The sequence below is a fragment of the Panthera leo genome, chromosome C1 (genome assembly GCF_018350215.1).
Source record: "Panthera leo isolate Ple1 chromosome C1, P.leo_Ple1_pat1.1, whole genome shotgun sequence".
NCBI classification, from domain to species: Eukaryota; Metazoa; Chordata; class Mammalia; order Carnivora; family Felidae; genus Panthera; species Panthera leo.
The window spans coordinates 146,104,978-146,124,213 of NC_056686.1; the positions used below are offsets into that span (position 1 = coordinate 146,104,978).

Here is a 19,236-nt window from a genome sequence, read left to right on the forward strand (position 1 = left end):
AGATGTTGTTGGACAAGACTTACATCTTGGATATTAAAATATTTCAAAGACTCCTATTTTCATATTTAAAGCAATATTGTAACATAAACCACATATCCACGATATGAGAAATAATTTCTCACTTTATTTTGGAACTTGGATCCCAATTAGTTACACCATGTTTTATGTTGAAGGTATTCTATTTCAGTGGAGTTTTAAAGCCATTAGGGGCAGAAACAATGTTACCAACTTCAAAGTTTTGGGTCTGTAGTGAGTTCTCGGTGAGCAATGGTTCACTGAACCCAAAATAAAGGAAATAAGAATAGCAAGGAAAAATAAAATACTCAACTATACTTCTTGTCCTATTGCCAAAATCATGTTAGTCATCAGACTTCTTATCTGATTTTCAAGGAGAGGGTGCGTTCAGTCTCCCACATGCACCCCCCCACTGCTATCACACAAAAGATCAGCAACCAGATTAGAGACAGTGACTATCATTCAACAGAAAAAGAATTTTAAATGTTTTCTCTAATCTTTACATTCACCTGCAAGGCAAAACTCGTTTTCTTCTTCTTCTTCTTCTTCTTCTTCTTCTTCTTCTTCTTCTTCTTTAATGGAAGAGTAAACACACAAAATTAACTAACTTACAAGATTATACAGCGAGAGAAGCAGTGCTCTGTGGCATTTAGCCACGTGGACTGTTGTGCCACACAGTCATTTATTCGAGATCCCAATCCTCCTTTTCCACTTCAAGTTCTTTGACCTCTCTAAGCTGTGTTTCTGTGATAAAAAAAAAAAAAAGTGATAGTTCTTTCTTTATTAATGTTTTTAATGTTTGTTCATTTTTGAAAGAGGAGAGACAGAGTGCAATCAGGGGAGGAGCAGAGAGAGGGAGGCACAGAAACCAAAGCAGGCTCCAAGCTCTGAGCTATCAGCACAGAGCCCAATGCAAAGCTCGGACTCACAAACCATGAGATCATGACCTGAGCCAGAGTTGGATGCTTAACGGAATGACTCACCCAGGCACCCCAACAAAGTGATAGTTCTAACTGTATCTTCCCGACTGCGTTGTTTGGAAATTAAGTGAGATGCTCAATGGAAAGAGACTAGTAAAGTGTTTGGAACATATTGGGTACACACGCATGCACTCAGGCATGCTCAAGCCAAAGCCTGTGTTTCCAATCATGCTTGTTCTCAGAAATTTATTTCCCATCAGGTATTATACGTCTCTTCACTTCTGTGATTCTGTTAATTTTTTTAACGTTTTTTTTTAATTATTATTTATTTTTGAGACAAAGAGAGACAAAGCATGAACGGGGGAGGGTCAGAGAGAGGGAGACACAGAATCCGAAACAGGCTCCAGGCTCTGAGCTGTCAGCACGGAGCCCGACGTGGGGCTCGAACCCACAGACCGCGAGATCACGACCTGAGCCGAAGTCGGCCGCTCAACCGACTGAGCCACCCAGGCGCCCCTGTGATTCTGTTAATTTATCTGCCTTTCACCATCCAACTAATATTTCTTTTCTCAGACCACAATATGAGCCAAAATAACTATATTGTCATTCATCTCTCAACGTTAAGGAAAATTTCTTCAAAAATTATCATGCAGCCCCAAACTAAGCGAGGTCCCCATAGAATCCAGTATATTATTCTCTCATATTATTTATTATGTACCATAGATGTGCCTACCTGTCCACGTCCACGTCCAGTGTGAGATCCCAGACAAGCACTATGCCCTTTACTTAATATCCCTCAACACCCAACACAGGCCCTGAGTCATAAAACATAATAAATATTGGAAAGGTGGATGAATCACAGCAGGGAGGAAATGGCTGAGGTACCAAGGCTGTCATCCATGTGGACATCCCAAATCTGAGTGAGCAGCTGCTGAATAAAAAGGAGAGTTGGGGATTCAAGAAACATCTTACTGTAGCTGCACTTATCTAGTTCTCTGCTTCGGGGCAAGGTGCTAATTTAAAGACCAAATGCTACAGCAATGCGTAAGTATGGAGAATTCAGAATTTGTCCTTCTTGGGGTGCCTGGATGACTCAGTGGGTTAAGTGTCCAACTCGATTTCAGATCAGGTCATGATTTCACAGTTCATGAGATTGAGCCCTGTGTTGGGCTCTGTGTTGACAGCACAGAGTCTGCTTGGGATTCTCTCTCCCTCTCTCTCTGCCCCTCCCTCCCAGTCTCTCTCTCCCTCTCTCCCTCTCTCTCTCTCAATAAATAAATTTTTAAAACCTTAAAAAATAATAATTTGTCCTTCTTCCCTTTCCAAGTCTTTGGGAGCCTAAATTTATCTCAAAGCAAAGAGTCTATACCCCTCCTGACACTAGAGTAGTAAGTGGTAACACCAGCCACCGATCACTCAAAGCTCATGGGAGAACAGTGCTTCTGGGAAATTCTTCTCAAACTTTATGGACAATGTTTATAGCAGGTGATGTTAAAACGCAGTTTTACTCTGTTTGGGAGGGAATTTCCCAAAAACTATGAGCAGCTTTCCAGAACCACAAAAATAAGAGGTATTTTATTCTAGACCAGCGTGTCTCAGCTTTGGCTGTACATTATAAAGACCTGGGAAGCTTCTTAAAAACACAAGACCAGACCAGCTGCCATTATTGTCGCCACCCCCATCAGTCCATCAAAATCTGGGGGGACATCTTTAGAATGATTCTTTAAAAAATTTTTTTTAACATTTATTCATTTTTGAGAGAGAGAGAGACAGAACATGAGCGGGGAAGGGGCGGAGAGACAGGGAGACACAGAATCCGAAGCAGGCTCCGGGCTCTGAGATGTCAGCACAGAGCCCAATGTGGGGCTCAAACCCACCAACCGTGAGACCATGACCTGAGCCGAAGTCGGGCGCTCAACCGAATGAGCCACCCAAGCGCCCCTTTAGAATGATTCTTACGCAAAGCCTGGGTGGGGTCTACCAGGGCTATTCCAACTCCGATCCCACCGCTGGTCCAATCTGCAAAGCTCTCGATCCTGATCCGTGACAAGATGAGTACTGAAACCCAGAGTAAGTATGCGTTTAGCAGCTTTTACAGCAATGCGACAAGTCACCTTTATGTCTGGTGAACTTAATAATAAAAATCAATGGAGCCAATTTAAAGATCCGTTGACTTATAAAGAAACATTCTGAGACCCACTTGAGAAAAACTTCTGAATAATTAAACATCCACCTCTGGCACGGAGATTATGGCACCTTCTTTAAGCTGTTAACGTCTCAAAGCTGAACCACTAAGGTCAGTGATTATTTGCTGGGGCAAATCATTCAGAGACCTGGGAACAACAGGGTTAATGAGCAGGCATGGGGTAGGTGGGGTTACAAACCAGGAACACATGCCCTCCAAGTTTTCTTTCCCTTTAATTGCCCTGAAAACACACATACACACACACACACACACACACACACTCACCGAACACGGAAGGTGCGAGCTGAATGAAGTTTTCTGGGTAACGGCTTGAAATGTTTTCCTTATGAGAAGTGGTGTTGAGTTACAGCGTGCAGACGGCGAGCTGGGAGGAGAGAGTGGCCGTCCCAGCCCGGCCCCCACCTTTTCTCGGGCTTATACGAAGGTGGATGTGGGCTCAGGGAGACAAGTGATATGTTGAATTGTCTGGTGGCTGCAGTCAACTGTTCCCAGGGTGACCTGAGGGCAGTGTTTAGCACAGTGTAGCCAGGGGCCAGCCAAGCAGGCAGCGATGCTCTGCTGTGAAATGCCACGCAGGCAGAGACTGACAAGCACTAGGAGCTGAGCTTTCCCCCTTGGACTGCTGTTTCCTGCTGTTTTCAGGGGAGGGAGTGCTTTCTGGCCACGCTGCTGCTACTTGAGCTCTCTCTCCACTCAAGGTAAGCAGGCTCAAAGGGAGGGAAGGCTGCAAGGGGAGCCTTTGCACCATGAACAAGATTCGAAAGTTTTTCCGAGGAAGTGGGCGAGTCCTGGCATTTATATTTGTTGCTTCTGTCATCTGGCTGCTCTTTGACATGGCAGCTCTCCGCCTGTCATTCAGCGAGATCAACACTCGGGTCCTCAAGGAAGACATCGTCAGGAGGGAGAGGATGGGATTCAGAGTTCAGCCAGACCAGATGAAGATCCTTTACAGTAGCATGAAAGAAATGAAGCCCCCACTGAGGGGACATGGGAAGGGCGTGTGGGGCAAAGAGAACTTTAGAAAAACTGAGAAGAGTATGGTCAAGGTTGAGGATGAGTTGGACCAAAACCAGAGGGAAAGAAAAACGCCGAACGCCCTGGGAAGGGGCAAGGTTGGCCCTTTGTGGCATCCTGCATATTTCCAGAGCCTTCCAGTGACTTTCACCAAGCAGAAGACAGAGAAGCAGGACCTCGAGCCTGAAGCCTACTCTCGCCACATGGCAAAGCAAGGGGGCACTCGGGGGGCTCAGAAAACCCCGTTCACAGCAGCAAGAGAAACTCAATTGGTAGAAATATCTGTACATGCACGACCTGTCAGTATAAACCAGGAGACCCTGAAGAGTCATAGTCTCAGCAGTGACACATCAAAACAAGCAGCCGAGAGAAACCCAAATGTGACCATTGGGCCTAATACTGACAGATCAAAGCAGCAATCACAGGCAGTAGCAAATGAGAGGGCACACCCTGCCGGCCCACTCGTGCCAAAACCCAGGGAAGCCGTAGCCTTAAATAAAACTGAGACTCAGAGCAAAGAACTAGACTCAAATAAACACAAAGCCAACAAGAACCTTCCCTTTTCCAAGTTGGTTGCCAATTCAAATCGCTCAAAGAAGCAATATATTAATGAAACACAGTTGGGGGGCTTGCCAAAGGACGATCGAGCCAAAGTGGCTGGTGGGAAGAAATTCAATTTCTCTGAAAGCCACGTTGTGATTATAACCAAGGAGGAGGAGCTAAGGACAGACTCCAAGGAGGCCCCCAATCCTAAAAACAAAACTGTACTCCCCCTTGTATTGGGTGAAAGCCAAGGGAAACACATTTCCAGGAATAGAAGTGAGGCATCTCTCTCTCCACTTGCTCTACAGAGAGCGACAGTATCTCAAACCCATCAAGCCTTAGCTGAGGGGCCAGAGCGAGCAAGAGTCAACTTGACTGCCAAGGCCCAACCTGCAGAAGTCGACCAAAACCATACAAAAGCCTTTTTACCTGAAGAACATGGAATGCACCATGTGTTAAGAATTGACCTGACACTTTCTCCAAGGGACCCGAAAGCTCCAGGCCAATTTGGACGTCCTGTAGTTGTCCCCCGGGGCAAAGAGAAGGAGGCGGAAAGACGATGGAAGGAAGGAAACTTCAATGTCTACCTCAGTGATTTGATTCCAGTGGACAGAGCCATCGAAGACACAAGACCTGCTGGGTAAGATCCGTTTCTCTTCTCTTTCCTCGACCCAAAGTATTTTGGCTCTTATGTAGAGAATATATATTTCTAGACAATTTTGCATGAGTCTCGGTCACCTAGAGAATTAAAGCAACATGAATCATTAGACACAGTCCAAATAGTCTACCATCCACAGAGAGAATAATTCTGATATACCACACCCGCGGTGTCCTCTCTCTACACTTAACTTCTCTGAGACTTTGGCTCCCACCTCTGTTAGCTCATGTTCCATTCCTTCCTGCTACTGAAAACCTATTAGACTTATTAGATGAACTTAATTCCTAATAAGGTATCTATGAATGATAGAGCTTAAAATGCAATTCCATTAAAATAGTGACAACGAAGTGAATTCCCAATTTCAGAACTTATACATGATTAGCGGGTTTGTCAGGAATGTATTTGGGAAATGAGCATAGAGAAGGTGCCTTCCAGGCCTCCCTGGAATTATTTCTTAACCAGGAGAATTCTGCCTAACCGTGACTAATGATCACCAGAATAGCAAGTGAAGAAATGACTTTACTCCCTAAAACTTAATATCCTTTGTAGGTGGGATGATAGACATTTTGGGAGTTCATTTCTACAGGAAAAATAATGTCGGAAAAAGTCAATTGGTCAATAACTTACAACACCTGCAGGGTGTACGAGTGCCTATTCCCAACCACTTAAATGTTTAGAATTTCACCATTTACAAAGAGCCTGCATACCCATCACGTGAACTTCATAAGAGACCTAGAAAGGAGCCGGCAGTTGTTATGGGTTCAAGGTAATAGAGGACACTCAGAAATCATAGCACTTCCCCAGGATAGCACAACTCTGAAGCTTCCCGATGAGGCTTTGCCAACCAATTCTTCAATGAACTAAATTCCTCTAACTACATCAACGGGAGGTGGATCAAATCACAAAATATCTCCTCTGATTCAAACGCATTTTGGTTCCTGGTCCCTTTTGGCCCATTCATAAATGAAAGTACGTTGTAGGCGTATGTTCGCTCTCCATCAATACCGTTAATACAGTTAACTGATACTACAGATCCATGAATGCCTGGATATGCAATCCCTGAGCCACAGAATGTTTGCCTAAAGGTCGGAATTAGGGAACGTCAAGACTCAGACTTAGCACCAGTGGTATGTAAACAGTGGTCTTGTTTATCCTCAGTGGAAAACTCTTGTTTATGACCGAGATAGTCAGCGTTCCTAGGAGGAAGGCAGACAGAGATGTGCCTGTCATGTTAGTAAGAGGAGCCTCTTCAGCTAAGGGAAGCCCTTGTCAGCTCTCTGAGCAACTGGCAAGTAGCTTTCAGCCAAGCACCAACGCCTGCTGAGACCAAGCACTGTGCCCCCCCCCCAACGTCCCTCACCCTGGGGGGCTCACAACCTGGAGGAGAACACAAACATGCCCAACCTAAACATGGTAAAAGTGAAGCCCTGGGAAGTTATATTGTCCGTGGGCAGAGAGCAGTAAATTTAAAGAAGTTATTAAAATCCGTTCCCGAAATTATGCTGTGCTCTTTATCGCTTATCTCTTGCCGATTACCGCCCCCCCAACTCCCCGCCCCCCCCGCCCAAAAGGATCCTAAAAATTATGTTGGACCAGCTCTGATCTGAAATCCTGGATATCACATATCACACATTTATTTTATGTATGCACACATAAATTTGCCAGCTTTGAACACGAAATGCCAGAGAGGGAAGCAATAGGCAAAGCGGCTTCAGTTTTACCTCCCTACCGTGGTCTGGCAGACTGCTATGGAGCATGGGGAAGAGTCAGGCAGCGCCCAGGAGCACGGACCCCAGTTCCCAACCAGAGAAAGGGCAATCGTGTGAGGGCCAACAGCAAGTAATAATGATGTTATCAGCCATGCGGTTTATTGAGGGCTCAGTGGTGCCCAGCACCTCGTAGCTTCTGCAAATTGGTCTGTGGCAGATGAAGTTCGTGGAAACGTCATAGTCAGGCTCTGTCTTCTGAAGGAGGCTGTCCCAACTGGGGAGGAACTGACACGTAGGCTTGACAGGATGAGTCAGGCAGCATGTGGCCAGGCCCCCTCCCTCTTGTCACACAACCCACCTTGGCTAAACATAGGCGCTCTCGGCCAGCTGCCTCCCTCGTGCTCTATGCCAGCAGGGTGGAGGGGACGGTGTAGCCACAAGGGATCCTAGGTATAGGGCCCACCGGACTATTTACAGCCCTTGTGTGCCGCTCTTCCTTGAAAGAGGATACATTATTTTGCTTTTCTTTTACCCAAACACCCTGCCTACAAATATATGCAAATTATGTATTCATATGGATACAGTTGGAAGAAAATACAAATGAAAACCATTTGACTCATCAGGCTGCCGTGATCTGTGGCCTTCTGACTTCGAATTTATTTATTTTCAGCCTTGCCCAAAAAGTTTGTGAAATGGTTTATAAGAATGCACACAAGAAGAGTTTTGGAGCTAATGCATTTTAAAGTCAGTGTGAGGGGGAAATTGTTATAGAATATAGCAAGAAAATATGTGTGTGTGTATGAGAGAGACAGAGACCGACACAGAGAGAGATCTGTTAAGAACACAGGTGGACAGGAGGGCTTGCCTTAAAAGTAGCTACAGTAGCCCCCCACTAAAACCCTTCAATGTTAACAATTCTGGGGGATATCTTCCCCACTGTTCTTGATATTTCCAAAAATCCACTGCTATGGAATGATTAACACAATAATTGGCATATCATAACTGCCTACTGAATGCACACTGAACCAAGAGAAAGGGGTAAAGACCATAGATTTGCTAGTATGTTCATTTGGATTCAATTCCCCTGAGTAAAGATATTAACCAGTTACCAGCTAATAACTTCTTCAGGATGATTTAACTGATATGCTAGGAGGGACGACGTTGGCCCTGACAGAGACAGGAGACAGGCAGGATGCCCAGGACGCTTTCACCTGCTCTAGTTCCAAAATCAAACTCTCTTCTCCAAAACTGCCCTGCCCTCCTTTTCTCCTGAGTCCCAGAGAACCATTTCTAAGCTGTTGAGATGCAGTCGTGGCTTTTTCCAAAAGCCCAAGGGCTCCTGTCTGTCATCAGCATTATTCTCACTCTCCTTTTCAGTGCCAACCAAGTCTCTATCCCTTGCAGTGTGGCTATAGCTTTCTGCATGTGACATTCTCTCTTCTGTGGGCCCTTAGCATTAAGAAAGTATCTCATTACCCTTGCCTGCCTATGATGCTCGTACCATCTACTGATGTTCCTTTTCACTGGCGCCTTCTCCCAGACCCCCACCTTGCAGACCTTAGTCTGACATCACTTTTCTCCTGCACACCTTAGTCTGACATCGCTCAAAATCCAACTGTAGTTTATCTCCTCCTAGACCATAAATCGACTCCGACCTCTAAATTCCAATGACCTTTAATGTGCTCACATTTACTGAACCACTCCTTGTTGTGTGCTCTTTCTTCACTGGAGCCTCGAGAATCTGTTTTGTCTTCTCACTGACAGTGTAAGCTTCTGAAGGAAACTCTGTCTCTTCCTTCATTTTCTACCCCCTTAGCATCGAGCAACATGGTTTTAAAAGGTATGTTTCTCAGAAACGATTTTTGAAAATTGGTCCTATCTTAAAACCGTAAATGAGAGGTAGCTATTCAACTACAGTACGCAAAACGTCTTTTTATAAATTAACAATGACTACCTAATTTTTCATTTTGAATATATAGACTATGTTAGTATCTGGTTTAAGGTAAATACATCCTGTTCTAACACTATGATCTATCCGTTGATCTATTTTATCTATTCATTATTCTTTAGTTCATAGTTTCGTTGTTTGGTTTCTCATTTCAATGTTTTGACTTTCAAGGGAGGAAAAAAAATCTCATTTTATTGACAATGATGCTTTATGTCAGTAAGTAAAGTACAATTTCATTTTTTGCCCAGAAGTTTTGCCTGTAAAATACTCTTCAAATAAAAAATTGTTGATAGTCATTTTAGAGTTCCACATGTAACTTTTTTTTCTTTATAAAAAGCTAATCCTTACTGTTCTTGCTCTTAGTTACTGAAGTTTGTTTCAGTCAGCAACAATCAATACACACAGATTTTGCTAAAACGTGGCTCTGTCCATGGAAAGTGTAGGGCCATGCTACAGAGAGAAGTCTGTCTTCTGGCCTGCAGCTATATAGTTAGGATGAAAGTCCAAAAATGAACTTATTTTCAGAGTGCACTTCCGGAATCTGTTTTAGAGGAAAATGACTCAAGAAGGTTTTTGCTGCCAGCATTTGGTTTTTAAAGTACAATAAGAATTACAGCATGCTGTTCTACGACTGCTGCGTCGTCATGAGGTTACTCGATTGCTTAATTTAATGCTTTGCTTTTCCTACAGAACTCTGGCAAGCCCCTCTATAAAGCAATTAAAACCAGTCTTTACTCTCTTAGCCCAGTCCTGGGATTGTCAACCAATAATTTGATTCCTTCCTACACAGCTACGGAGAGTTTTCTTTTGGCTCATACGAAAAGCAAACGATAGCACCGGGCGTTTGCCACAAACCAGTCTAAATTACTGAGGGGAAAGAAAAACCTTTCTAGAACCCTAATTTCCACCCCTTCCTCCCCTCTCAATCCTACTGAGGTCAAAAACCATAACTAATAAATTACTGGAGGAAGAGGAACGATCGGGAGGGAAAAAAAAATAAAAACTGACCACACATCTTTCCAAGGATTGGGCTCCTACAAGTTCATCAGGCTGGGAAAAAAAGAGAAACTTTAAAGTTAAATAAAGTTCAAATGCTTTATTTTTACATAGGATAGATATTTTAATTGATGAAATGAGACCACTCTTGTGACGAACAGTGATCAGGGAATATTATCTAGAATTGACTGGTGATGCTGTAGGATCTCCCTGGAAAATGAAACAGGAGTGGGAAAGAAAAATCTGACAAGGTGATTTAAAAGGGTTATTTCTGGTGCTTTGGAGTGTGTGTGTGTGTGTGTGTGTGCACGTGTATGCTCATTTGTGTGCCTTTGCGTGTTTGTATGTGCTATTTCATGCAGAGAGCAGGAAATAAAAAGCAAAAATTGCTTAAAAGGTACAGACTAGACCATAGCGTGACAAAGGTTAAATGGGGCCAAAAGATGACACAGGACATTTCCATCCTCTCCTTTATCACACCCTCCCCATCACGCAAGAGTAATAAGGAGAAAGATGATCAGAGGACCTAAAACACATTTCTGCTACTAGCTCAGAGAGAAGGAAACAGCTAAACCATGCCTCATTAATGTAAAACTGAGAAAACTGTTGCAGCAGATCGGGGACTTTTTCTCCCAAACACTGCCAGAGACTTAGAAATATTTCTGGGAGAGAATAATTAGTAAATGCAGGAATCCGAAACTATTTACATGTCTCTTTTACACATCTAATCCATGTGCCTAATATAACCTAATTTTATCAAACTCTTGCTGCTCTTGTCTCAGAAAATAAGTGCCTGTTGGGCTGTTCTGGGAGATCCATTCAGAGCAGAGCCTCTCAAGAATGAAACGTTGTTCACTCGAGGGTCAGAAAGTTGGGGGAAAATGACAGTGTTTAGAAGCTCTATTTTGTTGTTTGCTCTCAAAGTGAAAGAGGCTTTGCAGAGTCCCCTCTATGTTTAAAAAAAATCTCTGTTATTCCAAATGAAAGTATCTTCCAAATGGGCTCCACTTCTAAAATGTTATGTGTGGACACGTGTGAGAAGGAGCAGTATTTACGAGGGCCTTTCTGACTTGCCTCCTCTTATCTGATCCTTAAGACCATTCTCCAAGGCAGGTGCTATCATCGTCCCAGCTCTGCCGATGGAGAAACAGGACCTAGAAGAGGCACCTGAGATCTGAGACGGCAGCAGATAATTCCCCAGGGGCAGTCCCTTTCCTTTATGTTCTGGGCAGTGATGTGCGTGCGTGCGTGTGTGTGTGTGTGTGTGTGTAGATTTTCTAAATGTGTGTGTGTGCATGCTTTTATTCTAACCAATCCTCACAGCAGCGCTATGAAAGATATCCTCCCTCTCGTATGATTTACAGATGAGAAAAATGAGGCTGAGGCTCTAAAGGAACAAATGATATATCTCCTGTCCCTGCAAGCCAACAGCCGAGCTGAGATTCAAAAGAAAATTTCCTGACAGCTAATTCTAGTGGTCTTTCCATAAAGATACAGCTCCTCCTTCTTTTGCTTCCTTATAATCCTATAACTTTGACAGAAATAAAGACATCTCTATTTCTCTTCCTTACACGTGGGTCAGAGGTATAAGAAGGGAATTAGTTTTGCATGTCAGGTACCTCTTCAGAGAGAAAACTTGTAGGAAATTATTTTCTGCACAGCACTAAGCAAAGGTGAGTCCAACACTGCCAACAACCTCAACAGTGAACATCCCTAGGCTCCCGCTATGTGATCTGACATCTGAACATGGCCCCTGCCTCCAAGGTGCATACAGCAAAACGTTATGTGGGAGCACTGGGTAGTCCTGGAGTAAGGAAGAGAGAAGCCAAACCCGGCCTGAGAGAGGACAGAGGTGTTTGAAATGCGACCTGAAGGGGTAGGAAGTTGGAGAAGTGGGGGAAAGATATTTTTAAAAAATGATCCATTAAGAAACTGAGGGAAATCTGACATGGGGTGGGAGAGGGCCGTGGAAATGAGACCACAGAAGATCAGCCAAATCCAGATCACTCAGGATCTTGTTAAGGTTCTTCTAAGGGCCAGCAAGAAAAGGTGGGAGGGGTTAAAGCCATAGTAATAGGAATTTAATTTCCCTTTTCTGAAGGGTCTCATGACCCAGAAGGAATCACTTATGGGTGAATGAGGCTAACGCGGTATAGAGAATCACAGGACGTGAGTACTGGATGAAGCTTCGAAGTCCATCTAATCCAGTCCCTTATGTGACAGAGAAGTCTGAGAAGGGAAGTGACTTGCTCAAGGTCACACACCATAGGAGAGACAGAGATACCTACCCCCAAGGTGCCCTGACCTCCACCCAGAGCTGTTTCTGCCACATTACCCCACCCCCGCTCTTCGCCCTTTCATCCCAGTCTCACTCTGACAGCTGCCTGCTCAAAATAGACTATTGTTAAAGTGGTTCATGTGGATCCTGAGTCCAGTGGCTTTGATGGATATACGGTTACTTCAGGAGCCACAGCCTCAGCTGGCGAAAGCCTTTGGAGTAGAGGTGGTGAGCGTGACTGAAATCTTATAAATTAGTTGGGCAATTCTGACCGAATGCCAAGGTAGTCTACCCTAGAAAGAACAAAACATATAAAAGTAAACTTTTTATGTAACTATGCCCTGTGGTCAGGGAGAGGAAAAGAAGCCCCAATACAGCTAAGTTCTCATAGAAAAGAATAGAATACTGGACAGAGCTCCTCAGCTGAATGCCCGATTCTCCTTCTGATCCTCCCGAAGATAGCAGAGCTTGGGGAGTGAAGGCCCCTGAAGGCTCACCTCCAGGCACTAGTTGAATTGCAAATCAAAGTTGAGAAACATTCTCCTCGACCTTCTGTTCAAACCTGAGAAGACTGAGACTTGACCCACATAGTGCATTTTGATGGTTTTGGAATAAAATGAAAAATTCATAAAAATAAGAGAATGTTATCGTTCCCCCCATCTTATGATTTGAAACCTTCTTTATTGGAGAGACTACATTCAAATCAGGTGAGTGGCTGAGCATTCAGCCTCACAAGCCAAGAAGGCAAAACGCATCACTGTTCTGAGTCTCTTGATAAACGATGAGCCCTTGATAGAGCTGAATTAAAGGTTGGCCTGAGAAAAGGTCAATATACCCAGTCAAAATGGGTGTGTTTGCATTGTAGGTAATCACAGGTCCTCACGCGGGTTTTGACTATGGAACTTACACGGTATTTTTATATCCATTATCACATCAAATCTTCTCAGACATTCTGTGATGCAGGCACTGTGATCTTCACCCTAAAAGTGAAGAAACTGGGGGTCCGCACAGTTACACTACTTACTGATGGTCACGCAGTCAATAAGTGTCAGAAAGGAATCAAAACTCGGTCCCTCGTCATCTTTCCCAAGTCTAGACAAAGTCCAGAAAGCTGTCCCACGACGGTACTCCCCATTTGTACTAAGTACTTAGATTGGCTGCCATAATGTGAGTCTAGGCTTCCCCCAAACAATACAGATTGGGTTCATTTTTAGGTGCAGCATGAAATCTGTGGACTCTAAACACCTAATTTGTGTAACGGATGAGCATACGGAAGAAAGATGTGACTCCCTAACCTCAAAAAACATTACCAACCCAGAAATATCTTGCATTTAAATAAGGCTTGACTTGGGCTTCAGCGCCTCCCTTCAGTACAGCAGAAAGGTTTCCAACAGGCACACTGGAAGAAAGGAAATTTGTTTTAGTTGGGTCAGTTTTGAAATAGTTTTTACAGACTGCAGAAACTAGATGACTGTACATAAGAAAGGGAGCCTGCTGGTTTTTCTGGACACCTGGAAACACGTTTAACCTGCTGAGTTGTGCAGGAAACCAGGTACCTATAAATGCTAGAGTGCCCTGATATCCCAGCCACCTGAAGCAAGGCACGCTCTGCAACTTTGTACTTCAAACCTCTTTCACCTCCTTCTGTGCCCCTTTTCCCCATCCTTTCATGCTCCCCCTTTTTCCAGGCACCAGTATGGCCTGTGCAATATTACCTTCTTTGAATGGATTCCGTCCATGCATCTGGAATATGTATCTGTCAATAATTGGCACAGGTCCTACTTATTTCTTAGGAAACTGGCATCTAGTAGAATCCTTCAGGACCCACCCATGTGGATGCCTAATGGTGAAACTAAGGAACCATGATAGGATAGGGTAAATGGAAGCTCAGATATTTGGCCAGGGGAGACGCTTTCCCTGAATCTTCCAAATCTCTGAGAGCTGTTTCTACCTCCAGTTTCAAACTGTCTAGCATTATGACACATCTTAGAACTTCCTTCTAAAAGAGACATAAAAAAATCTACTGATTTATTATCCAAGAAGATTCATCCGTTAGCCTGCTTGTTTACCTCCCCAATGTATTCTCATTTGTAGCTAGATTTTCTAATGTCACCCAAATTTTAACAATGAAGAAACTCTCAGGACTTCCCAGTGGAGGCTTATTGGTTCAGATGGCCCAGGCAGAACTTGGGCAGCTGACCCTTCCTTTTTAGAATTTTTTTTTTTTCTCAGCACCAAATGTTATAAGGAACGTTTAAGTGTGAAACACATTTTACATCCACTTGTGTTATAAAATTAGAAATGAGGAAGTCACAGGAAGTCACCGACGTCTTCTGTAGGCTTCCTTTCGCTCAGGCTATTACACTCCTCTTAGCTTTACTTCCTCTCTCCCAGCCTAGAGCCCACAATGGCACATCTATCTATTTTATACCAGTATCCTCAAAATCCGCTACCACTTTTCTACCTCATTTTCTCTGATGACCTCTGGATTTGGATTAATTCAGCAATTTGCTTTTATCTTCTCCTACCCCGGGGGCTGACCGACCCTGGTGGAGCAAATCGCACCGGGTATTTTCACTAGAGGTTTGAAATCTCCCAATTCAGGAGTATACTCAACGCTCCTCAAAAATCCTTTTAGGTGTAGTTAGCCAGGACTCCTTCCCTTTATCCATAGTGTCTCAATATTCTCTCTTCTTCTCAACACCCTACCCTATTACATTAACAAATAACCCTTTCTCCAACATGAGCTACAAATTCTTTCAACTTCTCATCCCATGTGCATAAACTCATCTATATACATTACCACGTTTTTTCTTCCTAGCTCAGAGAAAAATACCTCTTCTTCCACCATTAATCTTTTGATTTAAGCTCCATGCCATCTCCGTTTTTTTCCATCCATCCATTTAATGTATATTTATCAAATATTAATTACGTGCAACTATGCTACAAGCTTGTGGCGTTGTAGTAAGCAGGAAATTCTAGATGCAGAAGATATGAAATAAAATCAATAAATTAATGCTGTGGCCTCCAAACCTGTGAAACCACATGTTTCTGTTGTTTTAAGCCAGAAGGTTCATCATGGGCAGTCACAGGAAACTAAGAGTTCGGAATCAAAACGTGGGTTGCTGCTATAATAAATACCTAAAACTGTGAAAGTGTCATCCATTTACTTTGAAGAAAATTGCTGGCAGAAACAGACGTCAGCGATGCTGCAGGTGAGGGCTTAGAAGGAAGTGAGGAGCACAGAAAAGAAAGTTTCTGTCCTCTTTAAGAATACATACATTTGGGGGGCCTGGGTGGCTCAGTTGGTTGCGAGTCCAACTTTGGCTCAGGTCATGATCTCGCGGTTCGTGGGTTCGAGCCCCACGTCAGGCTCTGTGCTGACAGCTCAGAGCCTGGAGCCTGCTTTGAATTCTGTGTCTCCCTCTCTCTCTGCTCCTCCCCTGCTCACGCTCTGTCTCTCTGTCTCTCTCAAAATAAATAAACATTTTAAAAATGCTTTAAGAATACATATATTGTCTTGAACAGAATGTTGGTAAAAAGATGACCTTTCTAAGTGCCTTTTGTGAGGGTTCAGAAGGAAATGCAGAACACATTAGTGTGAACTGGAGGGAAGATGATCTTTGCAAGATAGTGGCAGAAACCTTGGCTAAATTGTGTCCTACAGCTGTGTGGAAAGAAGAATGTGTAAGTCATGAACTTGGATATTTAGCTGAGGAAAATTCCAAGCCAAGCGTTGAAGGTGTGGCCTGGTGTTTCTGTTCATAGTAAAATGTGAGAAGAAAGATAAATTGAGGAAGAAACTGAGAAGCAGATTTTTTTTCTTGTAATTTGTTACAGCAGCCACAGGAAACTAATATAGCCCTTAGTGAAGTCAAGAATATCTCATATTATTCAGAAATGCCAATCTGTGGATCTTTAGTGTAGGATAAGATTAGTTTAGGCTGCCTGTTAATTAATGTTAACATTAAATACCTGATCACTAGATCACGATACCTGATCAAAACGTGTTTGTTTGTTTTATTTTATGTCACTTCAACATTCAGGTCATGCTCCTATCAGCACTCAGTTGATTTTTTTTTAAAGATTATCCACCAAAAATAAGTAAAATAAATCCACTTTCTCTTAGAACTCAAGTTCCCAAACTGGCCTATTAATTAACAACTCGTGAGTTGTCCTTTTGTTTGTAGATTTTTATTTATACTGATTGTTTTTTAAGACATATATTCTCAGAGCCTACCGCTGAATTGATTTTGGGGATATGGAGATTGGGTATTTATGTTTTCATGAGGCTCTTGTAGGTCACTATAATAACCATCCACTTTAGGGAACCATTGGAATTACAGACCAAAGCTGGATTTGCCTACCTTTTCTTAAGTATCTGCTGAGTGTCAGGTATATACTAGGAGAGTTTTATATAATATTTGCAATGAATCCTACAATAAGTGGATTCTTAATCTCTGCTTGGAGGTTCTTAATCTCTGGCAAACTGAGGTTTGAAGAAGTTGTACAATTTATCTAAGCCAGTAATTAGGGGAACTGATATTTGACCACTTATCTATCTGCTGCCAAAACCCATGCTCGTAGTACAGAAAAATCAGCATAACGCAGTGAAATGAAGACCATTCGTTCGCATTTCCTTATATATCTTTTCCAGGTGAATCATGCTGAGTAAGTAATCTAACTTCTCAAGCGTCAGTTTGCTGTATTTAGAGAAGAGGTTAATAATATGGATCACAACCAGTTGTTACAATTATCTGCATAATAGTACTTTATTAAGTATGATGGGTAAATGGTGGATGCATGCAAATATGGTTTTACTATGGTTTTTACTCTTATCTATTTCTTCTTTACAGACTAAGCAAAGTGTAGTTATATTATCTGGCAGAAGTGTCTACTCCCACAAAATGATACATAGACTGCCAGCTTCTTTTATTCTCGAGAACTGAAGGCTTCCTGAATGGCTATTTCTAGAGCCAGACTGCAGCAGAGTTTGAGTCCCAACTGTGTCATTCACTAACAGTCCAATCGTGAACTAGCCTCGCCATGATTTCAATTATTCACCCGTAAAAGGGGGAAGAGATCCTGTTGGTTTAAATTGAAATGATACAGAGTGCCCATAATATTTATTTATGATCATCATAATTTAATTATGACATTACTAACAGTAGCCGTGTTAGAAGGATGGTGAATATTCTTTGTGAGGTTCTGCTGGGCACCCTCCTGAGAAGTGTAGCACAGGCAGGGGATGGAAGAAACCAGCAGTGAGGCAGTGGGCACTGCAGGGCAAGGTAAAAAACCAAGACTAATTACAACCTACCTGAATACCAACTCCCACTGGAGCCTTATCCTCCTCTCTATGCCAGCAAAATTATTTCAACTGTGGTTACTCTGTAGCACAGAGAGTCTCAGCAAGCAACCCCTAAGTAGATAGGGAAGATGAAGAGTTTAATTATATATCTCCATATATCTCCATACATGCATTCACGTGCAGAGTGAGAAAAAGAATATTTCCTTTGGCACTTGGCAGGAGGCCAGTTGGAAGGGCAATCATAAGCTACTTGGTAACATTAATTATGTCGGAGTGTTCTCTTGTGGTATATGGTCTGATTAGCATAGCGGTGGCTACCATTTGGTGAATTCCTGTGCCAGGAACTGTGCTAGAAAATTTATGTGCATTCTTTCTAGACCGTAAAACTCTATTGAATAAGAACTTTCACCTAATTTTAAAGATGAAGGAACTGAGATATAGAGATATTAAGTACGGTATCAAAGGATAAAGATCTGAGAAATATTGGTGCTGAGATTCAAAATAGTGTCTAACCAATACAGCCTATCTCCTGTCCACTACAACGAGATGCCTCCACAGGAACTTCTCATGGCTTGCGTTGCTTTTATAGCAACTACTGTTACTGGTTATTCTTCCTCTGCTTGTTTATTTTATTTATACCCTTCCTCAAGAAAGATACATGAAAAAATTATCACTGATATATGTAGTAGATGACGGATGGATGGATGAACAGATATATAGAAAAACAGATAGACATACCCACAGATAAACAGAGCATGTGAGTCTATGTGTACATACATACAATTGTACTCTGTGACTTTTAAAACCATCTCATGGCTCTTGTTAGCACATCACTGTGCCCTGCTTGTGTCCTGGCCCAGGTGTGCAGAGCAGCTAGTTCACAATAACCTCCCGACCACCAGTGTCATCATGTGCTTTGTGGATGAAGTGTGGTCCACTCTGCTGAGGTCTGTTCATAGTGTACTTAATCGCTCTCCTCCGCACCTCATCAAGGAGATTCTTCTGGTGGATGACTTCAGCACCAAAGGTAAGAAAAACACTCCTGAAAATTAAACTTTCGTATATATGTAACAAGTCAGAGTTAGACTCCGTGGAAAACAAAGATATGGACGGTCTGTGGTTTCTTCCTCAAGAGCAAAGCACATTACATGTTAAGTGTTGAGAAGACAAATTGTCTATAGGACCAAACAGATGAAGCTTCAACAGAGTGCAAAGGCAGAATCCACCATGGTGCAGAAGAAGTGAAGAATCTCTCTATTGGGGTTATCACATGATTTGTGTACGTAAGTGGCCCTTTTCCACCTGAGGTCCCCTTCCCACCACACCACAAATTTCCAAAATGCGACCCACTTCAGAAAACTTTAGCGAATAGCAAAGAGAGGACAACCCTAATAGAACAACGTAGCTTTGATCATGACCACAATGACATGGGCCAGTTTCATCAGCCTCAGAGTGCCTACCAGAATCACACTGAGGTCCAGGAGCAGGGAAAATCCATGAGAAAAAACTGGTTGAAAACTTTGAGAAGGGGCCTTGAGAACATACAAAGAAATAGTATCTAGTCACCAAGCAAATGATAGTCTTCTGTATGAATGGCAGGTCCAGATTTGGAGGGACCTAAAGCTTAGATGGTTTCAG

The 19,236-nt window shown here is 42.9% G+C and overlaps 1 protein-coding gene across 1 annotated transcript in view; it reads left to right on the forward strand.

Moving 5' to 3' along the window:
- The first annotated feature begins 3,887 nt into the window (after positions 1–3,887).
- GALNT5 (polypeptide N-acetylgalactosaminyltransferase 5) overlaps positions 3,888–19,236 on the forward strand; it is a 41,139-nt gene continuing 25,790 nt past the window's right edge. The window contains exons 1-2 of the mRNA XM_042952542.1: positions 3,888–5,338; positions 18,459–18,625. Coding sequence (XP_042808476.1) covers positions 3,888–5,338; positions 18,459–18,625 — 1,618 coding nt within the window. The remainder of the gene's footprint in view (positions 5,339–18,458; positions 18,626–19,236) is intronic.